Source organism: Macrobrachium rosenbergii, chromosome 14 (assembly GCF_040412425.1).
Source record: "Macrobrachium rosenbergii isolate ZJJX-2024 chromosome 14, ASM4041242v1, whole genome shotgun sequence".
NCBI lineage: Eukaryota > Metazoa > Arthropoda > Malacostraca > Decapoda > Palaemonidae > Macrobrachium > Macrobrachium rosenbergii.
The window spans coordinates 40,360,300-40,372,967 of NC_089754.1; the positions used below are offsets into that span (position 1 = coordinate 40,360,300).

The window sequence follows — 12,668 nt, forward strand, 5'->3', positions numbered from 1 at the left end:
TCCATATTCAAGAATTATAAAACGAATGAAGTATGTATTGTACTAATTATATTTTGCTGTATTGTACTAAAGTGACATGCTTGCAGTGGGAAAATTCAAATGCTATGAGCAAATTCTAAAATTAGGAAATGCTTCACTTAAAATTTCAGAAATGTTTGTTGCCAAATTCATTTGTTAATTACAGTGAACTAAAATGAAATCTGTTCAATTCTAACCTTTGTATCTTGTTTTCATAAGTATACATTTTTATTTGGTGCAGTATTGTGCTCATGAGTGTGCAAAATTTGCATGTCTTAGTATATGATGTGTGTTGTGTTTAAACAGTGTGTACAATAAGAATTCTTTCTCATTTTCAGAGATTTAAAAAGTATCTTCAATGATCCATTACCTGGCATTTTCATTGTACCTGATGAAGAAAACTTGTACACAGTTCACTGTTTGATTATTGGACCCTTTGATACTCCCTATGAAGGTGGTTTCTTTCATTTTGTTGTTCGGTTTGGACCACAGTATCCTCTTCATCCACCTCGAGTTCGCCTCATGACAACAGGACATGGAAAAGTTAGATTTAATCCAAATCTTTATAAAAATGGCAAAGTCTGTCTCAGTATCTTAGGGTAAGTTTTTTGGATTTGCTGGAAGCTTCATTTGCATTTAGACTATAGGCACCATTTTTCTCTTATCTGCTATTAATAAACAAAAGTTAGAATTTCTATGCTAAAACAAATATAGTTATTTTCATGGCCATCAGAACTGAGTTATTAAATTTTGAATATGATGTATTTAGGACTTTATAATTTCATACTTTTTTACATATTGCTTCACTCAGTACAAACCATTGCCTTGTATATACCCTATGAGTATTGCCATCTTGAGATGGAAATGTTCACTGGCACTTGTTAACAAGGTAATTAATTGTTGGCGGGTAGTCTACCATATGGTTCCTCTTGGCAGCAGAAGGATTTCCAGTATGATGAGTTGCATACCAGCAGATCCCTATGAGGGACAGTACTGGATTGGGGAAATGATAAACACAGTTTTATGCATACAATACACAGGGTATGGTTGAAATCACCATATGCAAAAGGCTGATGGGTAGCAGAGCACCAAGATGATGTTGATAGCTCCCTTTTGGCTGAGGAAAGAATCGTTCCCGGAGCTACTCGAGCTACTAGTAGGCTTCCCACAACTTCTGGAAATCCCAGTTCTACTCAGACAACCCCACAGGAAGTTTTATCAGGACACATTCACCCTGGCCCTGACAGGGTTTCGACTGTCTTCAGACTCTCGTGAGCAAAGGGCTTTTCAAGAACTGTGTTGGAAGTGATTTCTAAATGTAGACGACATCCTACTAACAAAGTCTACCAGGCAAAGTGGGCAGTCTTTAGACTTTGATGTAAGAAGGATAACATCTCTTCTTCTAAAACCAGTATAACTCAAGTGGCAGACTTTTTTCTCTACTTGAGATCCACCAGGGACCTTTCTTCTTCAACGATAAAAGGATACAGAGCTGCGCTTAGCCCCGTCTTCAGGCACAGAAGGTTAGATATTTCATCCAGCCAGGGATCTCTCAGATCATATTAGGTCTTTCAACATGTCCAAGGTTAATAAGGAGGAAGCATCTCCTTGGTCCTTAGACGTCCATAAGTGGCTGTCGAGTTCACATTTTGAACCCATCCGTTCGTCCTCGCTGAGGAATCTTGCAAAAAAGACTGTTTTTCTGGTTGCTCTAGCACTGTGAGGAGAGGGAGTGAGCTCCACGCAATAGCCAGAAAAATTGGTTTTTCCCAGGGAGATGCTATCTGTTCCCTTACTCTGGGCTTCTTAGCAGAGAATGAGAATCCTTCACAGCCATGGCCTCTTTCCTTTACTATAAAAGCTTAATGGATATCCTAGGTCTAGAGGAAGAGGAGAGAATCCTGTGTCCAGTAACAGCTCCTAGATATTACATTTACCCTTAAACGCCGAGCCTCTATTTACAGAAACGTCTCCCATATGCCGGCAGCGTTCGGTGAGTTAGCGCCGAAGCGGAAAAAAAGTTTTTTCAAAAAATCACAGCACGCTTAGTTTTTAAGATTAAGAGTTCATTTTTGGCTCCTTTTTTTGTCATTGCCTGAAGTTTAGTATGCAACCATCAGAAATGAGAAAAAATATCATTATCATATATAAATATTGGAATATATGACAGCGAAAAAAAAACTTATATAATTGTATACAAATCGCGCTGTAACCACAACGGTTAAAGCTAATGAGTTAATTTTTTTTAGTTGTATTGTACACTAAATTGCGATGATTTTGGTGTATAACAAATTGTAAAATGATCAAAGCAACACAGAGAAAATATTATCACAAAATGATGCATGAATTGTAACGCCGCAGAACGTAAAAAATGTTTTTTTCAAAAATTCACCATAAATCGAAATATTGTGCTAGAGACTTCCCGTTTGTTGAAAAATGAAGCTAATTGATTGAATATTACTAGACTGTAAGTGTTTTAGCTTACAATTACAGTTTTCGACCATTTCGGTCGAGTTAAAGTTGACCGAAAGTCGAATTTTTTCTATTTATCGTGATTTATATGAAAATATTTCAAATCCGATGAAAGCTACAACCATGAGTTATTTTCTGTTGTATTGTACATGAAATTGCGCACATTTTCATATATAAAACTTTATGTAACGACTAACATAAAACGGTGCAAATATTACGACAACGACGAAAGAATTTCTGAGATGTTCGCAGAGTTACCACGCAGATGTAAGGAAAATGTTTTTTCAAAAATTCACCATAAATCGAAATATTGTGCTAGAGACTTCCAATTTATTGCAAAATGAAGGTAAACGATTGAATATTACTAGAATGTAAGAGTTTTAGCTTACAATTGCGTTTTTTTACCATTTCGGGTCGAGTTAAAATTGACCAAGGTTGAAATTTTGCAGTTATCGTAATTTATGTGAAAATATTTCAAAACTGATAAAAGCTACAACCATGAGCTATCTTCTGTTGTATTCTACATGAAATTGCGCACATTTTCATATATAAAAGTTTATGTAACGACTAAGGTAAAACGATGCAAAACAGTACGACAACATGACGAAAGAATTTCTGAGATGTTCGCCGTGTTACCACAAGCAGACGTAAGGAAAAAGTTTTTTTTTTTTTTTTTTTCAGAAATTCACCATAAATCGAAATATTGTGCTAGAGACTTCCAGTTTGTTGCAGAATGAAGGTACATGATTGAATATTACTAGAATGTAAGAGTTTTAGCTTATAATTGTGTTTTTTTACCATTTTGGTCGAGTTAAAGTTGACCGAAGCTTGACATTTTGGCAGTTATCGTGATTTATATGAAAATATTTCCAAACTGATAAAAGCTACAACCATGAGTTATTTTCTGTTGTATTCTACATGAAATTGCGCACATTTCCATATATAAAACTTTATGTAACGACTAATATAAAACAGTGCGAACATTACGACAACGTGATTTGAAAGAATTTCTGGCGCGGATTTAAGGAAAAAGTTTTTTCAAAACTCACCATAAATCGAAATATTGTGCTAGAGACTTTCAATTGGTTGCAAAATGAAGGTAAATGATTGAATATTACTAGAATGTAAGAGTTTTAGCTTACAATTGTGTTTTTTTTACCATTTCTGTCGAGTCAAAGTTGACTGAAGGTTGAAATTTTGGCAGTGTTTGTGATTTATATGAAAATATTTCAAAACTGATAAAAGCTACAACCATGAGTTATTTTCTGTTGTATTGTACATGAAATTGCGCACATTTTCATATATAAAACTTTATGTAACAGCTAATATAGAACAGTGCAAAAATGACAACAAAATGACGAAAGAATTTCTGACATTTTCGGCCGAGTTACCGCGCGGGCGTAAGAAAAAAGTTTTTTTCAAAAATTCATCATAAATCGAAATATTGTGCTAGAGACTTCCAATTTGTTGCAAAATGAAGGTACATGATTGAATATTACTAGAATGTAAGAGGTTTAGCTTACAATTGCGTTTTTCGACCGTTTCGGTCGAGTCAAAGTTGACCGAAGGTTGAAATTTTTTGTAGTCGACGTACGGTACGCCCACTTGGCACCCAACAGACAATTTTAGTCGATGTATGATACGTCCAGTAGGCGTTTAAGGGTTAAGAGGACAGAAAAGATTAGAGGCCCAGCAAGGAATCTTTGGTGTTTGGTTAAGAACCCTTCCAGACCCCTGTCTAAGAATGCTCTGTCTTTTTTCGTACAAGACCTTATTCTGGAAGCACACACTCAAATTTGAGAAGATATCCTACCTGTGCTAAAGGTTAGAGCCCATGACATAGAGCAGTTGCTACATCAGTTGGCTTTTAACCATAATGTTTCCCTTGCTTCAATCTTACAGACTACATTCTGGAAATGTAAGTCAGTTTTTGTTATACATTATATATGAGACTTGGAGATGACTTACGAAGACGGCAGTACACTAGGAGAGTTGTCCATGGCTGGCATAGTGTTCAGGAAGGGAACCTAGGAAGCAACACTTCCATTCCTCTGTCTCTTCACCTTGGCACAGGGCACTGAGTTGATGGGGGGCCTGGAGGGTACAAGGTACCTAGATTGCCCACCAGGTTTTTCTGTGTAGGGTGGTTTTTTATATATATATACAGTGAGTCCTCGACTTACGTCACGGGGTCCGTTCCAGTGCGGCACTGTAAGTTGATTTCCACCATAAGTCGATTTTTCTCTGTTATCGGCGCTTTAACAGCACCGTAACTTGATGTTGCATCAAGTTATAGTGCTGTTAATTTAATGCCTATTCTTGCTGCTAGCGCCATCAGTGGCGCTTACGGCGCCATAACTTGATGCAACATCAGGTTACGGCGCTGTAAAACGCCGTTAACAGCACTGAAAATGTGCCATAAGATTGAATCTCTGTAAGTTGGTGGCGCCGTAAGTTGAGGATGTACTATGTTTTTTTAATGTGTGGTGTAGGTGACTACATTCTCTGGTTTTGTGTTTTTTTTTTTTTTTTTTTTTTTATTGTACTGCACCCTGGGCAGTTGGCTTTGTTAATGATCGGATGTCTCTTTCGTTGCAAAGTTTATATCATACTTTGTTAGCGATATGAGTACTCCTCTGCTGTGAAGTCCCTCACTTCAGTAGAGGTGATCCTGGCTTTACCGCCACGCCACTACTTGGTTGAGATGAGCGCTAACCAGAGGCAGCCTCTACCTGCACAGCTCTCTCACCAGGTAAGGAACAACGAGCATTGTTTTCAATGCTAAGCCTATTTATTCTGCTCTCATTTCATTAATATATTAATGAAATGAATCCCCCTCTCCTGTCAATGTGGATTCAGCTAAGTAATTACTGGGTAAGGTACTTATATAGAAATGACATTTTTATGATAAAAGTTTTATATATACTTGCCCAGTAATTACGGATGGAGCCTGCCTTCCTCCCCTCGCAAGGACATTAGAGCATAAACAAAAGTGAAGCTCTTGGCTGAGTTTTTCCTCTCTCTCACTTATCCCAAAAGTGGGCGGGGTTAGTCACCTACATGAACAAAAGACTATTGCTACCATGATTTTCAAAATTGAAGCTGCTGTCGAGTTAGAAACTCTAGCTAAGTAATTACTGGTTAAGTATATATAGAACTATTTTATAATAAAAATGTCATTTTAGCAGAAATATGCTTTCACAGCGATGAGTCCTAAGTATTAGTTGCTAGAGCCACCACAGTAAGTTTTGGAATAAAGTTATGAACGCTAATGACAGTACAGGTCCTATGGAGTGTATAAAATATTGCATATAAAACATTAAAGTAGCGTGTCCATAACACTTATATGACTATTACCAGTACTAAGCAAGACAAAAGTCACAATATAATATCCTTGCTAAAAAGTATAAGGCCATTGACAAACTGCTAATGATGTTGATGATGATAATCATGTAATATTGTGCAACCTAATATAAGAACTATTAAATCTTGCAGAATAAGGTCAACAAACACCTTAAACAATTAGCAAAATGAGGAAAGGTAATTTAATTTTAAGGGGAATACCAAACTTAATGAACTGAAACTGATAAATGTATTAGCTGTAACCTTATAATTAGAAGATATACCTCTCACTGGGAAGATATAAATTCATGTGAAATATAATAGACACTTCACCAAATTAGTATGAAGTGCCAGCTCCACAACCAGTAAAACTGGATAAAGATTTAAATATATACAGAAAATGGGTCAAAATAATGTATGAAAATATAAAGAGTGTAAAATTTAGAGTTCTTGGAGTAAAGGCATTATATTTTTGCTTGCTTTACAGACACACATGGGATGACCCAAGTACCACTTAGACAATAATCGCTTCCCATAGGGATACCTGACGTGATGAGGGTTTTTACTTTTGTGAGTCCAGGGAACAGATGTAAATTGATAAGATTGGCTTGAACAAATGTATGGTTAAGAGTGTCTGGATAATTTTTGGAATGAATATTACACTTTCTTGGATAATTTTTAGAATAAATATTACACTTTCATTTTCTCTAGTAAAAATGCAGTCTGGTTGAACTCTGGATAGTTTTAGATTGTTTGCACATCACAGGGAATCTGATGATATTCTAAATATAAATGCATCATTATTAGAATCACTCAGTTTGTGTTGTCATGATTCCTCGTTTCGTGTACTTGAATTGCTGTCTAACGCATTTTTGGTGTTCTAAATTTTCTTGAAGTATTGTACTGTGGTGGTTAAATTTTATAAATTTAAAAATCTGAATTTTGCTAAGAGCATATCTTTTCACAGGAATTTTTTTTATTTGTTCTATGTTTTCATTATCTGTGTGCAAGTTTCTTCCAAGTTATATTCCTTGAAAGTCTTTGCCAACTTTATGTACAATGGTCAGGCTCTTTGAATATTTGAGAGATTGTTTGATTATGTAAGAGCCTGCAAGTAAAATTAGTTTCAAGAACTAATAGATTTCATTTACAGTACTTGGTCTGGTCCAGCTTGGAGTCCGGCGTCCAATTTGTCAAGCGTTTTATTGTCAGTCCAGAGCCTTATGAATGAACATCCCTACCACAATGAGCCTGGTTTTGACAAGGTATGTAACTGTAATAAATAAGTTTGAAATTTGGTTCCATTTTTATGTGTTCCTGTGAGAATAGACACGATTTTTTTTTCAGCCAGTGTTGTCTCTAACACTGTGAGTTCATCCAACCTTTTTGAATGAAGGATATTACATTCCATTAATTCGAAATGCACGGAAATCTGGCACTTGAACATATCTCTTGTTCAATAGATCAGAGGTACAGTCTCCTTCCTTTGCTCTTTCACGACCAGGAAGAGAGTACCCAGGTGAGGCGAACTACCATTCAGTTCAGAGATTTACTCAGAATTCTCCCATCAAAAGCAAGTCTCCCATATGTAAAGACCGAGGGTTTGTATTTGTGTAAGAACAAATAATTTTTAAAGTAATATGTATTTTCCTAACATACATACGTGAGGTTTTTACATAAAGGGCCTACCTCTTACCACCCCTCATTCTCTTACCTGGGCCAAACGGTGAACTGTGTAGAATAGAATGCGCACCAACTTGTGGGCTGTGCTTCCACCCTTACCATCAGTAGCTATTACCACAACCACATTGCAAAAGTTTAACAGCTGGTTTTCCAGCTTGCTGAAAGTTAATCCCCTATGTAAAGACCTCAGGTTTGTATGTTAGGAAAAATACAAATTACTTTAAAAGTTTGTCATTTTTCTGTTTGGCATCATTGACTGAGGCACTCATGATACCAAACAACACCCAGTTACTTACTTAGAAGCTGAAGGGCTCCAATAGGGAAAGCAACCCAGTACAGAAAATAAATAGTCTTGGAAAAGTAAACTGTGGGAAAAAATCACAACGAAAAACAAGTTAGAGAAGTATGAATGACCCATGTGAGTTTGGTCAAGACAAAATTACTTGCGTCCAGCTCAAACTTTTAGAAGTTCCAGCTATTATAACTACGTGATATCAAAGAGTATTCCATAGTTTGGTCACAACTGGAACAAAACTTATAGAAGGGTGTGTGGTATTCAGCCTCACTAAAGAAAAGGCAAAACATCTAGCTTTTTATGTTTGAGAGTATTATCTGGGAAGATGTGAATGCAAATTACGAAAAAAATTATGAGAAAACTTATTAGCATACATGATAATCTAATTGATCAACAGTGCCAGAGATCAATACTAAAATCTGTGATAAGAAATTTAATGTATCTCAAATGTAAACATTTGAGGCGCAAGTCAGTTGCTGAATACCAAATGGGAGCGGTATTCAAACCATGACAGAATTAAAGATAAATACATTTCTGCTGAATAGACAGGTCTCCTAAAATTTTGAAAGATTCTGTCATTATGCCAAACTATTGCTATTGAAGAAGAGATGAACCAGATGTTTCTCCATTTTGAATTTGCAGTCATGTAGTTAAAGAAACTTTATCAAAGGAAAGGTCAGTGTGAAGGATCCATTGTCCTAGAAAACCACACTTGAGTTTTTTCAGGGCTCAACATCATTCCTCGTAATTTGTGGTATGCACCAGTTTTATGCATTTAACAACTAGTCATGAGGACACTTGTCAAGGAGACAGGTATCCTTTGGAGATAAAGTATTAAGTATCTAATGAAGTTACACATACACATTGCTGACTGGTATTTCAAGATGTATGAAGTGAAGAACTACTCAAGGATGGACAATGTGTACTTATAAACTCGAGCCAAGTTACCACCTCCAAGGAGAATGGATGTCTATAAAAGTTATAGCAACACATGACCAACTGTATGGATATTCAGTCAGACAGAAATGACCATAGAACTGTGTTGCCTCCCAGTAAGTAGCTGTTTAGCAGTTGAGTTGATATAAGAGGCCTGTCAGACTTCACTTGTGTTTTTCATACTTCATGATAAAAATTTATAATAATTTTTATTCTATTCAGACTTCACTTGTGTTTTTCATACTTCATCTTATGAAGTATGAAATGTTGGTTTTTTATTGACAGTATAGTAATAAGATTTTGTTGGAGAATTGGGTATGTTTCATTTTAAAGTAAAAGTAAATAGAGGTTTGATTTACAGGAACAGAAACTTTTCACAAGAGTGTCCTGTTAATGATGTATATTACCGTCTATTAGCAGAGCAAAGATTTAATACAAGGAAATCTTGCATATCCTTTGATTAACTCATAGCTCAGTTGTCAGGCAGCAGTGTTCAGTGGTTGATCTTTCTCTGAAGGTATTTGTAGGTTATGATGTACCAGTAAAACAAACATTTTCTTAAGAAATGGTATGTTCTTAGAAATCCATCTGTTGGCTGCAGACTTCCTTATGCATTCCACAGTGGTGATCCACAGTGCTGAAAAATATGTCACCCATGTAGACTAATAATCTGTAGACTGTTCATTTCAACACAAACTCATTAAGTTAGCTAGATCTTGGGTAGTGGCAATCTCAGACATGGACACGTATTGAAAGAAGAGAATGACCATTTTTCATCTCTGGGTTACTTTGAGACCCTGATGGTTACTTGGCTTAAAAAGGACACTTGTGGGATGTGTCTGGAGATTGCTGCTACCACAGGCTAGGCAAATGTAAAATAACATTTGTTTATGAAAAAACTACTTTATTTCTAGAATATTACATGTTTTCACATAGTAATCCTTTTATTATTTCCTCCATAAAACATTAAAGGAACGTAAACCAGGAGCTAGCAAGACTTACAATACCATAATTGAACATGAAACTATAAGGGTGTCTGTGTTGGAACAACTTAACTGTACTCATCCGGCAGCTCCAGAAGAAATGATAGAATTCATGAAGGCCTCTTTTCTAGAATATTATGATCACTATTTGGATATCTGCAAGAGTAATTTACATCAAGATGGAGCAGTAATGGAGGTAAGACTGATTGTTACATGGTTTTGCTTTTCTGCCAATTTTGATGAACATTTTTGCTGAACATGCTGTAGTAGAACATGAGTATTTTGGAGCTTCTGTAAACAAAAAGAGAATGACTGTCTGTATGTCAGTCTGGTTCTCTCTTTCTCTCTTGTGTTGAAGATCATTATTTTATGGCAAATTGTGTTAAAGTTTGTATTTTTTAATAACATTTTTTTAATTGTGCATATCAGTACAGTATATATTTTCAATGATGTAAAGATTTTGTAAATTTTTGTATACTGTACCAAATAAATAACAGTATTGTTGTAATATGTCTATAATAAGCCATGCACACACACTTAAAGATTTAAATGAAACATTTATTAAATTTTTAAAGTTTTATATAACAAACTACAATGAAAAATTAAAACAGATTAAACTAATTGCTGAATTTTGGTGTTCATTCCAAAGAGAACATTGCAGCAAAGTAATTTTATACTGTCTTTGAATTGGTTTCACTTGTCTGACCTTTAGGTATTTGGTAAATAACTTATACAGTACAACCCAGTCCCTGAATGCAGGACATCTTTTACAGTCAAACAGTTTTAGTGATTGTCCAATTTTTAGCCAGTAATGTGTCGATTATCGGAAACAAATTCTCAAAAGAAATTTTGTCAGAGTCCTTACATTTAGCCAGTTATTATATTTTCAAAAAGTTGCTATTTATTGAATAAGATTTAGTATGTTCATTAAGGTAACACCCTCCAGGCCAGCATACAAGAGTTGAATAAAAGGTTATTTGTAATTCCAGTGTTCAGTCTGATTATAGCTCAGCCGGTTCCATGCATATTTGGTGAATCGTGTCATAAAAGTCCTTAATGCACACAAATGTGCTGTATGTAAGTAAAATTTCTTGCACTTTGAAGATTTTGTTTACTGTTTTGCTGATGGAAAGTTTTTCTTAAATATGCTTCTTGCAGGATCCAATTAGCAGAGAGGTGCGAGGAAAATTTCAGTATGGTGCTATGCTTAAGCAACTAGAAAAATTAAAGGAAAGCATAACCCCATGTGGAATACCTTCTGTTCCTAACTTTTCTACTACTCCCATAAGTGGAATGTCTGAAGTTGATGATGGTGACGCTTCAAGTATTAGTTCTTGTGACGGTAATCCAGGTGCTAGTGATGAGGAGGAAGAGGGAGGTGAAGGCGAGCAGCTTGCTGATGGAGAACAAGAGGTAGTTGATGTTGGAATGAAAATGCTAATGCTGGATGAGATGTAGGTGCTGAGGAGTAGGCCTTATAAGGATATTGGTCATTCAGTTTAAGTTTTAAATACTGTACCTGCACTGCCATGTAATATTTTTAGCTTTTCATATTGCCTTTGAACTTCAAGGTGAATATAAAAGGGTTTGTAAGATAATCTTGAATCCTTTTGAATTCTTGTTCCCTTACCATGATCTTGTGAGACTCCCTTAGAATTTTCTGTTTTACCAGAAAAACTTAATGCCTATAATTGTACAAGTTTATCCATTTGCATGTCGAGTAATCTGAAGTTTCCTTGCTAGTTCTGGAAATAGGAAGTTGGAAGCTTTGATGTACATGACCAATAATTTTTTTTTGTAAATTAGTTTGTTTTTAGGTTTGTATGTTTTATTCTTAATGCTGAGTACATTCCTTTGAACTTAAATGTGATTTAGCATTTATCAGTATTTTTATGTCTTTTTATAAGTAAAATTTTATATGAGTTACTGGTATTTATAGAGATGATTATCATATGGTGCTGTTAAGAGCATAGTTAATATACAATTACTGTATATGTATATAAATATATCCACATTTACAAGCAACAGATTAAAAGGACTGTAACTCCCACTTCAAGTTTATTATATTAAAATGAATTTTCATTTTAAGGAGCTTTCTACAGTTATATATTTTTCTTTGTTATTTCAGTGAACCACAGTTGTGTTAAATTGCGGGAGAAGTCGTAATAACTATTTTTCAGTAAGTTACATAGTCCACTGTTTTAAATTTTGTAATGTTCCAAAAAATCACTTAACAGGAAATAATCAATGGCAATTCCTTGTTTTAATCTTATTAACCTTTACATATTGGGGTCATCTGGAGGATCTAGACCACATTGTGTTTTCACCTGAATTTATTGTTGCAAAGTAATTTGATATGGTAAAGTTTACAAACCTCTCTCTGTGCATTCTATGGCTTAGGATAGTTTTTCATATCTTCAAGAAGTTTGTATTTAACCAGCAGCACACAGGGACCCAGCATGTATGATTTTATCAGCCATTCCAACTCTTAGAGTGATAGATTCCCCTTGACTTTATCACCAGGATTATTGTCCCTAGCTCAAGGCATGAGCACATGCTTTGTAGATTGACACCTATTTAGGTAAAGGCTAGACCCAAAATGACGATTGAACTTGCTTAGGATGAACATCAGAAATCAGTAGCAGCAGGATATTGCATATGGTTAAGGCATACATTGTGTCGTCTCTTTGGCTTCAGCTCTGGACACCTGGTAGAGGACCTTTAAAGACCTTTAGATGGTCTCAGGCATATGGTGTCATTAAGAATATCCTGGTTTATAAATAGTAAAAATTGAAAAGGGGAACTGGAATGTAAGAGCCCTGAATCAAGCTTGATGGAATAGGAAGAAAATGAATTCAAGAAATATGGACTGGACATCTTAGTTGTTTATGACTCCAGGTGCAAAGGAATGGGAAAAGAGAGACTACAAAGAGGTAATG

General features: G+C 35.4%; 1 protein-coding gene across 5 annotated transcripts in view; it reads left to right on the top strand.

Moving 5' to 3' along the window:
* Positions 1–11,983, top strand: part of LOC136845995 (ubiquitin-conjugating enzyme E2 Z-like) — a 70,902-nt gene extending 58,919 nt beyond the window's left edge. For 3 of the 5 annotated variants that reach the window (XM_067116575.1, XM_067116574.1, XM_067116573.1), the window contains 5 exons: positions 357–617; positions 6,986–7,097; positions 9,719–9,925; positions 10,888–11,183; positions 11,858–11,983. In XM_067116575.1, coding sequence (XP_066972676.1) covers positions 357–617; positions 6,986–7,097; positions 9,719–9,925; positions 10,888–11,183; positions 11,858–11,876 — 895 coding nt within the window. In that variant the 3' untranslated portion in view covers positions 11,877–11,983. The remainder of the gene's footprint in view (positions 1–356; positions 618–6,985; positions 7,098–9,718; positions 9,926–10,887; positions 11,184–11,857) is intronic. The other 2 variants (XM_067116577.1, XM_067116576.1) reach the window with 1 other exon arrangement.
* The last annotated feature ends 685 nt before the right edge of the window (positions 11,984–12,668 follow it).